The 17,990-nt window shown below is 50.6% G+C and overlaps 1 protein-coding gene across 1 annotated transcript in view; it reads left to right on the top strand.

Moving 5' to 3' along the window:
* Positions 1 to 3,849: 3,849 nt before the first annotated feature.
* Positions 3,850 to 17,990, top strand: part of COL27A1 (collagen type XXVII alpha 1 chain) — a 123,700-nt gene continuing 109,559 nt past the window's right edge. The window contains exons 1-3 of the mRNA XM_065737606.1: positions 3,850 to 4,308; positions 10,807 to 10,877; positions 16,073 to 17,514. Coding sequence (XP_065593678.1) covers positions 4,253 to 4,308; positions 10,807 to 10,877; positions 16,073 to 17,514 — 1,569 coding nt within the window. The 5' untranslated portion in view covers positions 3,850 to 4,252. The remainder of the gene's footprint in view (positions 4,309 to 10,806; positions 10,878 to 16,072; positions 17,515 to 17,990) is intronic.

Here is a 17,990-nt window from a genome sequence, read left to right as displayed (position 1 = left end):
AAATGTACAGCAGAATTGTGACCAGCAGCCCAGCTTTTCCTTAGGGAGGGTGGGCACAGGCCTGCATTGCTGCATTGTGTTTCCCTTCGTTCCAATGGAGAAAGGCTCCGTGTAATGATTAACAGCAGCTCCCACCTCTCGGGCAGCCCGATGTGATACGGTACGGCTGAAAAGCACTCCGAGAGCAGTCCTTGCCAGACGTGGCATCCCCACAGCACTGGTCAAGAGACAAAAGCCTTTAGTGTTCCTCAAAAGAATTTAAAACATTTTACATCAAACGGCTGCAGAAGTTCAAACATGTCACCGCTGGGCTGGGATGGGGAGGGGGAGGATAGCACAGGGCAGTGCATGGGTTGCACAGACCATTTTTGAGCTCTCTGTACCTCTCCTGCACGACTGATGTTCTCCATTCAAGGAACAAGAAATGTAGCATGCAACGGCTTTGCATCACAAAATAGAAAACAGCAGATGTTGGCACCTCTGCCCCAGCGCTCCCAACCAGCTCCAGGTTAAATGCAGCCCAGAGGGCTGTGAAAGGCCCTTTATCCCCACTCCCAGTTTGTTTGATCCCTCCCACAAGCTCTTCCTGTGCCTGGATTCACACTGCCCGTGCCTTCTGTGGCCATGCCACAGCCTTACCTCTGAACGAAGCATTTAGCTAAATATATCCAGTGCCCAAAGCAAGTGCTCTGTTCCCAGAGCTGTGTGGTTCCGGTGGCATCTCCTCCTCCCATGTACTTTCCTTAGTTTGGCTAATTAAACTAAAACAGGCCCCCCCTCCCCTTTTTTTTTAATGCATTGCTGTGCCAATTTGCTTCAGTTTACTCAGTATTTTAAAACAGCTTCTATTTAAATATGGAAAGGAAGAAAAATAAACCTGCTAAATATGTTTCTATTCAGATCATATGTTGTGGCTTTTCTCTTTTTGAAGAATGAGGTCTAATTTTTGAACCTGAATCCACTTTGGCACTGCTCTTGGCTTCAGCAACACCGGCTTTCCTTTTGTTTTAAACTCATTCCCTTCTCCCAAGTGCTGCACTATGTTGGTGTCTGCGTGCGAGCAGAGCTCATCCGTGTCTGTCTGGATTGAGACTGCTCATGTGAGCAAAGTGTGTCCATCAATAGTGGCATTGCTTTTGTTCTCATCTTTGCAAGGAGCTGTAGCATCCCTCCTGCTTTCCTCTCTGTCCCTTGCTCCAGGAAGACAGGCCTTGATCTCTGGGCCTCGATCTCCTCTGGATAGCCTGGCTCGTTTAGGGGTGAGAGAGATGATTAAATACTCATTGGTTTTGGAAAGGGTGGGAAAGAATTGGAGGCTGCGAGGTGTAGCCAGCAGCACACATTTCTCTCTTGACTCTACACATTTCTTCACAAAGTTATAGGCTTTCTTCTCACTTAAAGCATTCACTTAAACACTTGGACTTGGCTAGAATGCATTTCTGAGCGAAGAATGCATGACTGAGAAACATGCGAGAAACAGCTGGGGAAAAAATAGCTGAGAAAATAGAAATTCGATGTGGTTTCTGACAAGCGTGTGACTGCCTGGTGTCCCCAAAGTCACAGCACTCAGAGCTGCTCTGGGTGGGCTGGGTGAGCTCTCAGGGTTGGCTGTGCAGGAGCTCCCTACAGCTCTGTGGATGTGTGACTTGGCTCCTCGCCTCTGAGCAGGTTCCCTGGAGGAAAGCAGGCTGTGAGGATGGTTCTTATTTACCCCACACATAATATGGTTTATTTCAGATTCCTTGGTGCTCTGTTGTTGTTGCTTAAAGCTTCATCTATTATAGCAACAAAGTGCAACGCAGATGTTTCAGAGTAAAGGTATGAATAAAATCTCGTGCCTATAGAAATTGAGAGATGCAAAACCACAGCCCCTGCGTGCAAGCACTGCTCAGCCAAATGCATGTACTAAAGAGAAGTCCTCAGCACACACGGTAACAGAAGACGTCATGTATGCAGGAGGTCTGATGTATGGTGGAAACCATAGCTTCTGGCTGCACTCTGAGTTTTTGAGTGAAACCCACTCTGCTGAGTCAGGCCAGTGGGTCCGTGAGTTGTCTGCCCCGGCCATGAGAGCGTTCCCCTCCCCCTCCAGGTTCAGGGACGTGGTTCAGTGGCTCGGTTTATTTCGGGGGGACCCGATGTTGGTTCCCAGTCAGACAGTGGGGTTTTGGGTCCTGCCGCTCCTTCAGTGCCTGTAGGGGACCTGGGACGAGCACCGGAGTGGCTCAGCTGCGACGTACCCGCTCCCGGCAGCCCCCGCCCCGTCCCCGCCGGGGGAGCCCCGGTGCCCCCATCCTCCCGTGCAGCACGGCAGCGCTGAACCTGCCCCTCGGAGGCTGGATCTGTGCTCATTAGCTGATGTTTGCTGAAACCGGATACCTGGGGCACCCCAGCCAGCGAGCGGAGTCCCCTGGCTGCAGCTATTTAAAAGGACGAGGGCAGCGTTACCATTTCCACCTCTTTCACATCCATGTCCCTCCCAGCGCCCGCTCCCAACCCATCTCCTCTCCTGGATCCCCGCAGCATCAATGAGCCACGAGCGGAGCGACCCGAGGGGAACCTGCTCGTGCGCGCGTCGGGAAAGGATTACCTGCTGAACTCGGGGGGACCCCAGGCTTTGCGGGGACCCCCGAGCCTGGCAGGCACCCATTGGCTCCCAGCACAGGAGAAACCTTGAGGCTGAAGGGGAAGGAGGCAGGAAGGGGCTGGGGAGTTTCGGTTTGGTTTCGTTTTTTTTCGCCTTTTTTTTCTATTATTATTATTTTAAGAAGTAGACGTTGTTGTAAGCTGCTGGGACAAATGAATGCCAATGAAGCTGGGGCTGCAAGGAGACGTTGCACAGCCTCTCGCCTCGCTGCAAAGTAAGTGCCCAAGGCAGAGCCGCTGTGAGAGAGGCAGAGCTGGGGGAGCCGGGGTGCTGGGGGGGGGGGGAGGGGGCCGCCCCCACGGAGCTGAGGGTTTGCTCCGTCCTGGTGTCCTCTCCGCAGCGGCCAGGGCTCGGGGTGCTGGCCCGGCTTGATGGGAAAGGAGGGGGTGAAGGGATGAGGGTTTTACCCACGCTGGCCAGCACGATATCCCCTCTCGTGGGGAGCGCTGGCTGTGTGACTTGGGATCTGATTTGCTCTGATGGACTCATCCCCCACCTCCCTGTGCCTTCTGAGCTCCTGTCATGTGGTGCTGGGAGAAGAGGGGTGCAGGGGTCCCCGTCCCTCCCTCCCACGGCTGCAGCGCAATGCAAGGAAGGTCGCGGGGGAGGGGGTCCTGCGTGTCCGAGTCCCTCCGTGTGCTCCCAGCCTCCCCCCCCCGCCCCGAACTTCACACCCAGGACAGAATCCACGTCGGGTACCTTGTATCGTGGGGCCCTGCCGGCCCGGTGCCGTGGTCCCGAGCCGCTTTGGGGCTCAGGGTTTGCAGCCCTGCAGCGATCTCCATCAGCAGCCTTCCCCACACCGGGACCTTTCTCCACGGAGTCTTCCTCTGTCGCTCTGCACAGCCCGGAAAGGATCCCCGGTTCCTCCTCTGCAGCTCTTCTGGACGAAGAGTTTCTCTTTATTATTTATGTACTTTGTATTATTATTTTTTTTTCTGCAAGTGCTTCGGGATTACAGAGGAGGGCAGCAGAGAGAGGCAGCGGGGACATCCTTAAATCATTTTCATTTCTCGAAATCTGCCTTTTCCTCTTCTCTCTAAGTCCAGAGGAGAGATCCTTGGGAGGGGGGGTGGGGGGTGATGGGGGTGGGAGGCACATCTGCACTGCAAATAAAAATAACGATCGCAACCACCAACCCAACCAAAAAAAAAAAGAAAACCAAACAAACGAAACCAACCAAAAAAGTTACAGCTAAGAAAAAAATAACACTAATCAAGGACTTCGGAAACCGGGAGTGACAGAAATTGTGCTATTAATAAAGAGGAGGGAAAAAAAAGAGAGAGAGGCAAGAAATCCAGAGACCATGGGCCAGCGTGGCTTCCTAGCATGTACTTACTGTTCTCTCTCCTTTTTCCCAAGGTAATTGCAGTCTGCCGAGAGGGAGTTAAATGGGATTAAAAGATCTGTGTAAGCAAAAGGACCCAGAAGAGAAGGAGGAAGGAGTGAGCCGTCCGGGCCAGGGGGTGTCTTTGACACAGCTGAGCCCCTTAGAGAGGCAGAGAGCTGAGCTCCCGGGAAGGATGTACCCACAAACCGGCCTGTTCCCCTTTTTCTGATGGATTGCCGCAAAAATTGCCCGAAAGAGACAATGCACTAAACGTGATGGAGCCGGAATCAGAGCCGGTCTCCAGACTCAGAGCTACAGCAGCAGGCAGGGGGTGAGTACAAAGTGCTGCTTCTCCCGGCGCTGGGGAAGGGCATCCCGGGTTGGGGACGGGGTCCCGGGGGTGTCGGGAGGGTTCCGGAGGGGAGAGCGTGCCCGGAGGGAGCCCCGCACGCTGGGGCGGCTGGGGTTGGGGTGGGGGAAGACATTCCTTCTGCCAGGGGATGATGTGAAAACTCCTGAGCTGGAGAGGAGAATGGGCTGGGAAGCAGGGAGGCCACGCTGGAGCTGGAGCAGGAGGGTGGGAATGGGGCTGCGGTGTGAGACCGGGGGGGAGAGCACGGCGGTGGGGAGAGGAGCGGGGTGGGGGGTGGGGGGTACAGCGCTGGGCATGGCAGGGGGACCCCCCCGCCCCCAAAATTCCCAGCACGAGGGAAGGGAGCTATGGGTCCGGGAACTGGTCCGAGGGGAGGGCACGGGAATCACACCCACATCTAGATGCCGGTGAGGGTGATTCCACACCTCCCCGCGGTGCCCACAGCACCTCCGCCCCGGGTGGGCACGGGGAGGGTCCTGCGTGGGGCAGGAGCAGAACGGGAGCGCCGGCGCTCTCAGCCCCGCACCGCGGGACGGGGGGGGGACACCGGTACCTGGAGAGCAGCACCGCGGTCCTCCGAAAAGTGGGAAAGCCGTGGGGAGGGCTGAGACACGCTCCGAGAGGCACGCGGGTGCGTGGTGGCATCTTCTTCATGTGCTCGCCGCGCACACACACGCGCGCGTACAAAGATCTCTGTCTGCATCCACACCTAGCTTAAAACACCCCAGCCCCGCGCCCTGCCTGCCCTCCTTCACACGGAGCCGGGGACAGCTCGTGTCATTTTCATCGCTGAACGTGCTGTTGTTGTTGTTGTTGTTGTTGTTTCCCTGGGGCCGAGCAAAGGGTTAATCCCCTCTGGTTGCGTTGTCGGATGCAATGATGATTTACCGACACTCCCTTGGAAGGACTGGGATTCTTCTGCCTGGCAGTTTGAAAAAGTTGTGTACAGGATCCCTGTGCTTCTGCCAGAGCCGGACGGGTGCGAGATGGGGGGAAAGGATGGGCGGGGGGGTGAGCTGGGGGGGCACCCCAAGGGTCCCCCCTCTCCTCCACGCGCGGTGCCTGAGCCGGGATGGGGACGAGTGTGCAGCTCCCTTTGTAGGCTGGGCTCACGCTCTGCCTGCGTGCATGTGTCTGAGCGTGTAGGGTTCTGTGTGCGATCCCAGCCTCTCCCACAGCCTGCACCCTGGAGAGGTGTGTGCGTGTGTTTAATACTGAGTTTTAGTGCTTCAGGGTGGGTTTTTGGTTTGTTTTTTTTGCCCAGCCGTGGCTGTGGCACAGCTGGAGATGCTGTACCACCTCCCAGTTGCACCTTTTAAACATTGTCACACGGTCTGAGTGCAGCTGGGACAGTGCGAGAGTGGCTGTCTGTCAAAAATGGAGAAGGCCGAAGGGGAGCTGGGGCTTAGGACTGCTGCAGAGGACCAAGAGTAGTGCTGCTATGCAGTGGGGTGTTCAGAGGGCCCCGCTGCTGGGGGGATCCGTGGTGGTGCTTCTCACTGCTTTGTGAGCATGATGGAGGGGTTACCCGTGGTCACGCTGCAGATGTTGGCAGGGAGATCCCACTCGGGACCCAGCACCACGCTGATGCTGGGTCAGGGGATGGCACCGGTGGGGCTGCGTGTGTGGGAGGGCTGGGTCTGCCCCAGCACCGCCCGCTGAGCAGTGCCAAGGGAAGCGTGCTCCACAGGCTCGTGGTAACCCTAGATATCAGCGCCTTTTGTTCCCAGGGTCTGCTCTGGGTTGCATACCTTGCTAGCGTGCTGCTGATCTGTTCCTTCCTCGGCAGAGGTCGCTTGCTGCTCTTACATTATCTCCCGATGGGCTTTTCGGTGCTGGGATTCAACTTGCTTGGTGCAGTGGTGCTGGGCATCCTGCCATTCTCCTGCCTGCTCTTCCTGTCGAGGCCTTCGGTCACAGCAACGATCCTGGGAGCCCAAAGCCTCTTCCAGGCCACGCTGGTGCCCCAGAGCCTCAAAGGGAACCCTCTGCTGCCTTCCCACAGAGTTGTGGGTCCCCACGTGTCCTTGGGGCTCCGCATATCCCAGCACTCCCCTGACATCCCCATCTCGGGGCTGATGGCTGGGAGCTGAATGTGTGGGGTTAGGGTCACAGTGTCATGGTGAAGCATTGGCTGAGGTCCTGGAGCAGGGTCACCCCTCTGCTGCCACTGAGCATCTGATACAGCTCCCAGCTTCGTCCCATCTGCAGTATCATGCAGGGTTAAACTGTCCTGCCTCAAACCTGCACTCCTCGAGGTTACATTAAAGACCAGAGCACTCTCAGGTCTTGCAGAAAGGGGTTGGATGAAATCTTTAAACGGTGAGAGAATTGAGGTTATTGCTCTCTGTTCTTCTGCCTCTTTGCTGGGGGCATGAGGGCAATGATGGATGCTTAGTGAAGTGCAAATGGCAATAATGGGGAATTCTATATGGCTCTGCCAAACCCCATTCACAAAATGAAGGAGTGCAAAGGTGTTTGTTGGAAGGACAAAAGAAAGGAGTTAGATGACAGATCACGCTTAGCACTTCTGTTTGTTGACGGCTCCAGTTACTAGCTCAGGACACAAAGGGAAGGGCCACAGTCAGTGTTGTCACATCACTCAACAGCAAAGCCAATAACCCAAGCGGTGCTGGTAAGCAAAGAGGAGACCAAGGAGTGTGCTGTCAGTGAGATGTCCTATTGTGGGAAGTTGCTGGGGGGCATCTGGAAGGGTGTTTGAGTCATCACAGCCTCATCAGCCTGTCCTTCCATCCACACAGTGAGGAAGCAGGCTGTCAGCAGCAGGAGCTCAGAGAAGCTCTGGGCCTGGGCTGTGCAGTGAATACACATGCTCTGGTTCCCAAGTAAGGAGCACAGGGACAGGCAGCTTGAATCCCATCACCTTCCTCTGCAGGTATCAGCATAAACCCTTGCAGGAGCAAGGTGAGGTGCTGAAGGAGTGGGGTTGGCCGCACCAGTGCTGCATCTTGTTCTGCGTGCTGCAGATCTGCATTAACCTCCTGGAGAAATCCTATGTGGAGATGTAGGTGTTGGGGGAGCAAACACTTCTGTGGCAACCAGACCTTCCTTGTGCCCGGCTGATAAAGTGGCTTTTAGGAGAGCAAAGACTGTTTGAAATACTTGACATCACCTGCCTGTATCCCTCTTCTCCATCCTTCCTCTTTGTGCCTACACATGCAATGGATTTGTAGTTGTAGCTGAGGTTATACAGGCGTGTACCCAGGAGCAGTGGATTGGGTAACTGTTTTGTGAACTTGGTGCTGGATGATATTTTGGGGACCTGGTTACACACATATATATACACATAGCAGGTGAACATTACAAAAATAAATAAATAAATAACACAGACCTATGCAGGGTCAAAACAGGGGCACCCACGTAAGGATAGGTTCCCATCTCTCCCTCCCAAAGTGACGGTATCTTTTCCAGAAGTCCTGGAAAGGCAGCAGAAGTTTGTGCAAAAGGTGATACTTGCACCAAATGAGATTTCTACCTCCAGCAGCTGGGAGTGGGCCTGACTCCATGGAGCAGGCTGGAGCCTCCATATGTAGGCTGTGCTTTCTGTTTCCTGTTGGCTGCAGAACTGCCTGGAGGTCTTATAAAAAGTCACCTACGCTCACGAGATCGGATCTTAAGCGACACATACTATATCTCTTTCTAAGAATTATCATTTGATCTACAGTTGGAAACGGAGATTTGCCTCTCTTGAAAAGCCATTTTCAGCGCCCAGCTGGCTTTCTGATCTATCCAACAGGAAAAAAATACACCTGAATAGGAGAGAGTGGGGAGGAATTGTTTTTCAACTCTGCAAGAATGTTTGCAATTTCCAAAGCATTTTGCGCTGTAAACGAGTGCAAAAAGTTAAGAAAACAAAAACGCTGCTTTGGCCCTTTGTGATGTATTTAGTTTCAGCTTTGACCCATCATTTAAGCACATCCTGAAGCCCAGCTGCAAATAGTCCTACACCTCCTCAGGGTGCTTGTTTTGCTGCTACCTGCATGTTCACCCCTCACTGGGGAATGCTGAAGTCACAGATAGGCTGAGAAGTGGGAGATCATAGAAGTCTGAGAGATCACAGAACCACCAAGGCTGGGAAAGACCTACACAGTCATCCAGTCCAAACATCCACCTGTCACCAATAGTTCCCTCTTAACCATGTTTCTCAACACAGTGTCTAAATGCTCCTTAAATACCTCTAGTGTCGGTGACTCCACCACCTCCCTGGGCAGCCCATCCCAGCACCAAGTCACTGTTGGCCAAGTGTCACTGTTGGCCTTTGTATTTGGTCCTTCTCTGCTGTCTCTTGCCTTGCACTTTCAACACTGCATTGTTCTCATGGATTCATCATTGGTATCTGGAAAAAGTAACGTAGTCAGTATCTCCACTGGAAAACCTTTAGATCTTGTGTGAACTTACATCGTTGGTGCATAGGGGCATTTCTTCACCTGGTAACTACAGTGGTGGGATCCTCATTTGGGTATTCAGAGGCCCTGTACTATAAAAGAAATTAATGCCTTTAGTGGGTGCCTCTTGCTGGAGTCTCTGGAAATCACTGGTGGTGGCAAGAGGCAGAGATGAAGGCAAGGTGGGTTTGATAGCTCTATATAAGGAGAAAAGCCTTCACTATTACTACTCAGGCTGCTTATGCAATCCTGTCGCTGCGGAGTTGTAACGGAAAAAGAGTCTGCTTTATAAAATCCTGCAATAATTAACAGCCCCATCAGTCACAGGTCTGCCATTTGGAAGCTGCTTGTGCTTTTTCCATTAAGTTGGTAAATTTTGCCAAAGTGTTTTACTTTGGCACTCAGCCCTGCTCTCAGCTCGTACAGTGAGAGGGGTCCAGGAGTGGGGTTGAGGCCAGCTGGATCCCATGCATTTGTCTCCTTTAAGGCCCCGTCGCTGTCACCAGAATGGAATTATGTGCTAGATTTTCCCTGAGGCTTTTTCCCCTCACCATGTTGGTCAACAGTGATTTTGGAGGCAGATTTGGGTTGTGAAGGTGCTCCTGCACCCCTCCACAACCTGTGTGTTGTGTGCCCACGGGTTTGCACAGAGCAGCGCAAATTAGATCCTCACCAGAGCAAAAGTGTTCTTAGTGCCTGGGATTCCTCCTGCCAACCTTGTGTTGGTCACCCCTCCCCCTCGCCTTCCCACCAGTTTAGCCCAGTTGGTGGCACCCAATGAAACCTTTGCTCTGCGCACACATGGGAACGGTGTCTGCATCCCAACACTCCGTTGATCCTTTGGAGGCAAGCACAGAAGTGCAAGTCTTCCTATGGTGTACATTTTTGGCCTCATTTAAGTTGTAAAAAGGTGGAGGAGTCATTGTATTCCCCTTGCCTTCCTACCTCCCAGGTCTTCAGCCCCAAGGGCTGCATCCCATGGGCTGCAGAGGGCAGAAAACAGCCCCATCTCCCCACTGGAGATCTCTGGAATGCAGGGAAGCTTTCCTGGTTAGCATATAGTTGGCCACAGGACTTGGTGAAAGGTCTGGCTATTCCAAGCCACCATTCCTTCACGCATGAACTACAGCAGTCCCGGAGCTCCTGAGATGTGCAGCCCGGTGTCAGGGTAATGGAAACAGTACAAGAGTGATGTGGTTCATCTCATTTGTTTCCCAGCCGATGTGGGGCTGCTCCAGTATTTTGTCCCTTCAAGCCTTAAAATATTAGCCAGTGGCTGGATTCCTGCATGGAGCTTTACGTTCAAGGCCAGGTTTCCCCACTGATGTGTAAATCACTGTGTCTTCATTGGAGCGGTGGGAAGGGGTCTCCTGCACGAGGTGAGGATCTGGCCCAGTGTAATGCCTCATCTCAGAGGATATTTTCCTGTGCTAAAGCTGAGACGTGATGGCAGGAAAAGAGTGGTCTCTAATCCCCATTGATAAACGATTCCTCTCTGCCAGATCTAAGAGAGGAGTGAGCCACACTTTGCCATTGCTCTGCGTATCCCAGTGCTCGCGCTGGCTTGGCCGAGATGAAGAGCAACCAGTGGATGTCCCACACTGCCTTTGGCTGAGGACTGTCTGTAGTTTACATTTTTGTCTCCTTCCCTCCAGCTGCCTAATGCCCTCGCTGATCAAGCTGCTGAATCTCGTCTCTCAAAGACGAGGGAATTCAATCTCCAAACTTTCCACTGACAGTTTTAAGTGAGCTTAACCGAGGAGTTTCCTATGTTCGTTGTTTGGCTGCAGATCAGGGAGGCTGGCGGGGAAGGGGGTGCTCAGATATCTTTCTGTTAAAACTTTTCTCCTCTTCTGCTGTTTCAGTGGCACTCTGATGCTTAAAGCTAAAACAGAAAGCTTTGCCCAATCCCTTCTACTGAGCACCTGTTGTCCTTGAGGCCGTGTGGACAATGCCACCAGATTATGATTCAGGAGAAGGCTTTTAGCAGGGCTGGGTTTGTTGTTAATGTTGTAGAAACTCATGATTTTTTCTTCTCTTCCAACTCTAGGGGATTCTGCTTTGTCTGGACTGTGTTATGTTTTAGCTGGTTCCTGGGATTCACACAGGGAAACTCTGAAGGTAAATGACAGTTTTTCCCCTCTTCCTTTTTTAATCAAAGTAAAAGCCAAGGACTTTTATATAATTTTAGGGCCAAACATTTCATAATTCTAGAGCCCAGTGTGGAGAATAAAGTGCATTTATTGCTGATCGTTGCAGTTCTGATGATGTACATGATGCAGTTAACAGCTGGCAGAGGAACTGGGCTTCTACAGGTGATTACATGCCCCACAGGACTTGCAGAAGTGCCTTTCTGCCTGGTGGAGCAGCTGGGAATGAAGCGCTTTGGTGTACCTAAAACATCACTGGCATCTACCTGCATTTGTTCACACTTGACTGCTGTTAGGAGGTGCCCATTGAGGCCAGGTCATTAAGGAATTAAGAGTCTCTGGCAAAGGATTTTTTCCTTGACTTGGATGCAACCCAGCTGTGCCTGTGCACATACACCGGATGTTGTGCGTGCAAAAATTATGGGAGTTCTGAAAGCAGAAGATTGGCCATTAGGAAGAACTTCTCAGAAAGGAATAGTGGGGCAGTGGCACAAGTTGCCCAGGGGGTGGTGAAGGCACCATTCCTGGAGGTGTGCAAGGACAGGGGAGGTGTGGTTCTGAGGGACATGGTGTGTGGGCAGTAGTGGTGGTCGGTGGATGGATGGACTGGATGATCTCAGAGGTCCTTTCCAATCTTAATGATTCTATGATTCTGTGAAAAGCAAATTTCAGGAAGAAGTCTCCCATAGGGGTGGTGGTTTCTAGGAGAATTACTGTGTCTGACTCAGCCCCTGTGCTGCAGGGAGAGTCTTCCATAGGGAGTGACCATATACCTTTACCCATCCTCTCTAGGCATCCCTTCCTGGTGCCGTTGGAGACAGGACAAAAGCTTGGGCTGCAATAACCCCCACATGACAACTTAGCTACAGAATCAACAAAAATTACAAAAAAAAATAAATAAATCACATTTTACATCTGATAGTGGTAACTGAGCATCTCTGCAACATCTGTTTGTCGGGGAGCCAGCTCCTAAAATAGCAACACCTCTTCCATGCGGATGTTTTACGCGGGCGAATACTGGAACTGAGCAGCTTCCTGAGACCAGGAGACAACAATAAGTGGACTAGCAGGCTCCAGGGCTCTCAGTCTCCAAAGCACGAAGGGAAAATAGAAATTTGGTCAATGCTTAGCTGTAAGCCAGCCCACGGAGCACTTCTAGCAGAAAAAAAAAGTAAAATAACATCCCTGCCATCAGCAATTTTGAAAAATGTAATATTTTCCAAATTCTCCTTCAATGCAAAAGAGGTGAACATCTGGCTGAATTACTTAGTCAAGCAGTTTTCAGAGCAAGTTTTATGTCAGCTCATAAAGAGGCAGAACAAATACTGTCTCTTGGCGTCTCTCTTTCGAGTAGATTTTAATATGCTGCTTGGATCCATCTTTATCCATCATCTTAGTTTCATGATAATTATGGGATGGTGCCGTCTTTTTTATTGTTGTCATCAATTCAACGCCAGGTCTTTCACTGTGTTCACTGTGTTACCTTAGTGTGGTAGATGCCTTTTGACATCGTAGAATCAATGAGGTTGGAAAGGACCCCTGAGGTCATCCATCCATCCATCCACCGACCACCACTACTGCCCACTAAACCGTATCCCTCAGAACCACTCCTACCCTCTCCTTGAACCCCTCCAGTGACAGTAACTCCACCACTCCCTGGGCAGACTGTGTCAGTACGATGGTTCCCTTGTGATATAGGAATGAAAAAATTCTGCTCTATTTCCCAACAGTCGGAGTCAGGCCCTCCTTCTGGGAACCAGAAGGCAAAGTCTTCCAAGGAAGCAAAGGCTTTACATGGAAACTTTGGCCATTTGAGACTGTGTTATCACTCAGGATTTTCGACTATGAGATTTAAAAGAAAAAATTAGAGCTCATTCATGGATCTGCATGAGGATGAAATTAAGCCAGTGCTGTGGGCTATTGACAAGACCACAGTTGTTACTGTAAGGTGTAGTGATCCACCCGCACAGTGGAAAATCAGGGAGCACAGAGAGTGTTTTTCCCCTAAGCATTACAAATCTGAAAGATCATGAGGTTAGTGAGTTCATCTGATGTGCACTGACTAAGGGTCTGGGCAGTAACTTTTGGAAATGTAGTGTTTATCCTACCCAATTTCAGCCGTGGGCATCTGATCTCAGCTGCTGGAACCTGGGAAGCTCCAAGTTATTTCTATCCTGCCTTCCTGATGAAGATTTTTATGTAGGGAAAGGGGGAGGGAGAGAAAGAAGAGCAGGACAGCAATGAAAACCTTTATCCCCTCTTTTGGACACAGTCGTGTGCTTGTGCAGGAATCTCTGTGCAGCTCACTTAGAAAGGATTTTCCCTGCTGCTCAAGTGTTGCTGGAGGAATGCAGCCACTAGGTTCAAGGCACCTGGGAGCAGGCAGCTCTCAGCAAATGGATTTTTTAAATAATGTGTTTTGATGGAAAAAATCTACAGAAGGGGAAAAAAAATAACAAAAAAAAAAAAAAGAAGGAGGAAAAAATGCTTTGCTCAGCTTGGAGCCATTTAAAGAAGCGAAAATTACCTTGCCTTTTGCATTAGCTGATGGCATCCCACCATCCCTGGGGATGTGCCCCACCTGCCCAGGGCAGTCATGGGGGGCAGAGGCAGACGGGCTGGGTGTGCAGGAGTCTGGAGCTGCGTGCCTGGACCTGGGGCTGGAAAATCCACACCCGTGTCCTGCATGAGGTCTGTTTTATTCAGATTCTTCTGCGTAAACATAGAGAATTTGGCTCTACCTTTGTGGGTTTTTAGGGAGAGGAGAGGTTGGGTCGTGCTTCTTTTTTCCTTTTTCATCAGCGCTGTTTGGTGCAGTTGCTAACAAGGTGGTTGGGTCAGTGTTGTAAACAGTAGCATGCTCTGAGCAGGAAACATCCTTGTGTCCTCACAGAGCAGCTACCAAACAAATAAAGCCCAGAGTGTAAAGCATTTCTGCTCAGTGGAGACACACTGCAGCCTGTCTCTGGGACAGAACCTAAAAGTACATGCAGAAGTTGGAAGCTGGTGTCTAGCTCCCAGTTTCAGCAGTAAACTGACTTCCTCAGGTCTAAGTCCTGGTGTCTTTGAAGTCTGTGGCAGGGGTCCCACTTGAGTTTGCAAGAGCCAGGCTTTGGCCTTTACATGGGCTCTGGAAATGATCCAGCTTGAAGACATAGCCGTGATTCCTCCCTTCAGTGCACAGGCTCTACCTTTGCTGCACTGAGGAACAAACCCTGTAGAGCAATACTGCAGAAGAACAGTGGAGGACCAAGGATTTCTCCCCAGGATGGGAAAAGGACCGTTATTAACGCCTGAACAAGCTGTGCACTAAATTATCCCCTCCGCACAGAGTGGGGAAATTTCCATCCTCTTGCACATCTGACACGTCTTCTCCAGGATAGCCTCTGCTAGAAAATGAGTTCAGCTGCCTTGTAAAAATGAGGTGGGAATAAAGCCATTCTCAGACAAAATAAATATTGATTGACTAGTTCTTACGTACAGAAATAGCCACTGTTTTTGCCAAAGTCACCGAATGGAGGTTTTCTCGCTATTCTCCTCCCTTCCTGGCCAGAGACATTACAGGCCTCAGACTGGCTTGAGATTACATCCCCTCTGGCCAAAACTGAGGATCTCTTTCTAGTGCTGGTTCTCCAGATATTGAGAACTGTGATGAATATTTAACAGTTGAGGGCAAAGGCGTCCAAATTCCAAGGCCCCTCTAGAAAATCAGCTGGCTCTTTTCTTTGGACAACCTTTGATTTGCCTTTTCTTTTCCTGTGGGAAATCTGCAATCCCATGGTGTTACTGATGTGCAGCCACAATTGGCACTGCTGCATTTCTGATTATTCAATTCTTACCTTGAGAGCTCAGGATTTGGATTAGGCAGCCCAGGCATGCAACCTGCCCAGGCTTGTTTCCCCACTTAAATACAGAGTAAAATGGTCATTGAGTAATGAGGGTTGCATTTGGGCAGGGAAGAGGGAAGGAAATACAGTTGTCCTAGCTTATTTTCAATAGTGGTACCATCCTGTTCATCACTCTAACCTTGTGTTTGTGTGTATTTACCACATGGTTAACATCCCTTGTTAGACTAAAAGTTGGATCTGGGATATGAGAACGGAGTTTTAGGCACATGGAGACCTTTCTTCAGGTCTGGGCACATTTACCTTTGCAGTTCTTCTCACGTAGACCTGAGCATCTTCCCCAGTGAAGTAGTTAAGCTGAAGTTGCAGCCAGCTGGCTCCAGGCTGTATTGCTGTTGCCTGCTAATCTGCTTTGGACTCTAGGCTGTGTGACTTCTGTTAGACTTTGGGGCCAGAAACCAGAGGACTCTGCTTGTATGTCCCCTGCAGGCTTCTGCCAGCATCAGTGGACAGATATGGGTGCTGTGGACTGCAAGCAACCTGTTTTCTCTTGAGCAATGCACCTGGTAAATTCCACCTGCTCAATAGCAGTCACAACTAGTTTTTCAGCTTTTCACAATTCAAGCCCAGTTCCTCCAACTTACTGAAATAATATAAAGCTGAAAGATGATCCGCTGAGAAAAAAAAAATAAGCACTGCTGTTGAGAACCTGAAGAAGTTCAGAGAAATCTAGATGTAATTTTTTCATGTTGGGAAGCACCTTTGCTTACCAAAACTCTCCAGAGGCTCTAAGAGCAGAAGCTGCTGCTTACCAGTCTGGAAAGGGACAGATAGAAGGCTTTTGCTCTCTTTGAAGGCTCTGTTTCTTGCCTTCTGGGGGTATAATATTTTGCAATTTCTGCTCAGTCTGTTGTTCAAATTCCTTTCCAGATGTGCAGTCAGTACTCAGAACTACATCTCAGAGAAGTGGAGTGTTGGTGCTCAGTGAGAAATTGCCTTGCCGTGAGCTCAGCTCCCTCCAGAACATCTGGAGCTGGTCTCTGATGGGACAGGACAGCTAGCCAGATGCACCATGGAGCTGATGAGTTTTGGCAATTGCTGATGACTGAGCTGAGTGTGCACTTGCTTTTCACACTGTGTGCAGGAGAAAGAGCTATGCATGCTCAGTTTTGATCACATGAATGTCTCTTTGTCAGAGGAGGGTTGAGGTTTCTTCTCACCTATTGCACTTTTGCACGGACTGGCTCGACCTGATAGCCACCTTACATGGGTCCAGCCACGTCCCTCACCAACTCACATTTTCTTATCGTTTCCCTTTCAGATGTGGATGTTCTTCAGAGACTGGGGCTGGGAGGGAGAAGGCCATCGAGTGGATTGTCCTCATCCCGCGCCATTCCTCAAGGGGTCATTCCTCTCAAATCAGGGGTTATCTTTACTCAGCGAGCACGCCTCGAAGCACCGGTCAGCACCATCTTCCCTGCAGGCTCCAGCACTGACCTGCTCCTAGTGCTGAGCCTGTGCTCCCACCGCATCAACAATGCTTTCCTCTTTGCTGTCAAGAGCAAAAAGAAAAAACTGCAGCTGGGGGTTCAGTTTGTGCCTGGGAAGATAATAGTGTACGTGGGCCACAAACGCTCTGTATATTTTGATTACAATGTTCACGATGGCCAGTGGCACAATATGGCCATCAATATCCGTGGCCAGACAGTCACTTTATTTACTTCTTGTGGGAAGCGCAGAGTACATGCGGATTTGCATTTTAAAAAGGACGAGGCATTGGATCCACATGGATCTTTCCTCTTTGGGAAGATGAACCATCACTCCGTGCAGTTCGAAGGAGCCATCTGCCAGTTTGATATTTATCCTTCCGCCAAGGCAGCTCATCATTACTGTAAATACCTAAAAAAACAGTGCAGGCAAGCAGACACCTACCGGCCGAACCTGCCCCCGCTCATCCCCATCCTGCCCAGGGATCCCAGTGCCTCCCCAAGTACTCCACAGCATATGGAGCCCTCACTTCAGGGTCTGAAGAACTTGACCACTGCCACCCCATCCTTGGCGTTTGGCAGGGTCACTGCACCCCTCAAGACTCGGGGTTCGGGTGCTACAACTGTTGCCTTGGTCTCATCCCAGCCGCCACTGCCAAGACAGACAACCAAAGCCACAAAGGTTACAGTGGCCCCATCTCCTGTTCCGTTGAGTACTGTGACACAGCCACCCACCCGTTCACTGCCTCATGGGACAGTGACAACCCTCAGGGTGTCTCGGCCCACTTCCAGCGTGCACACTGAGAAAACTCCCTTACCCAGTGCCAAAAAGGCCCTGCCAACAAGCCCGAGCCCTGTCACAGGCAGCAGGAAAGAGACCAAGCAAGAGACCAAAAAGAAAATCAACCAAAAACCAACCACCAGGTCCTCTGAAGCACCCAGTACTGTAAAGCCCACAAGGAGGAGGATTGACAACACAACCAGCAGCGTCCACTTTGTCACCCTGAAGCAAACCCCACAGACTCCAACCACTGGGACCATTCCAAAGAAGCATGTGCCACCTCCCACCAGGAAAGGGGATCCTGGCAGTGTCCCTCTGGTGTACACCAAACCACCCCTGGGGGCTGCCCGTCCTGTCTCCAGAGCCCAGGCACAGGCTTTCAACCTCACCACCCCAGCTGCAACCGATGGCTATCAGATCTTTGACCCCTTCGGGCCCACTCCATTTCCATTTTTACTGGGATACCCAGGAGTGAAAGGAGATAGAGGACCTCAGGTAAGCTTGAGCACTTCATAACTCTTCATAGTCTCAGCTCAGCTGGATTGGTGTTTCCAGAAAAGCAAATGCAAATACCAAAAAAAAAAACCCCTCAACACAAAAACAAACAAAAAAACACCCTTTCTCTATTTATATTGTATAATGTTTTCTGTTTGTTTGTTTGTTTTGTTATTTTCATTTATTTCTCAAAACACACAAAGAGTTTCCTCTATAAATGTAACTGCAGCATCCCACGTGCAGTAAGCACTCTCAGGGTGTGTGTGTTTTGGCCATCGCAAGCATACACACAGTTTGTAATGCTAAAAGCAGTCAGGCCACACTAATTATCTGCTAACATGTTTTTTTTTTAATGTAAGAATGCAAACAGAATCTTTAATCTGGCCAACGTTCAGGAGGATTTGGTGTTCCAACCCAAGCCTTTTGCTGTAATATATATATGTGAGAGAGGGGTTGTACATGTATAAGTTTCTCCC

This window comes from Cyrtonyx montezumae, unplaced genomic scaffold, assembly GCF_038088225.1.
Source record: "Cyrtonyx montezumae isolate F1298 unplaced genomic scaffold, pur_monq_1.0 scaffold_20, whole genome shotgun sequence".
Taxonomy (NCBI): Eukaryota; Metazoa; Chordata; class Aves; order Galliformes; family Odontophoridae; genus Cyrtonyx; species Cyrtonyx montezumae.
This window is presented reverse-complemented; position numbering and strand designations above follow the sequence as displayed.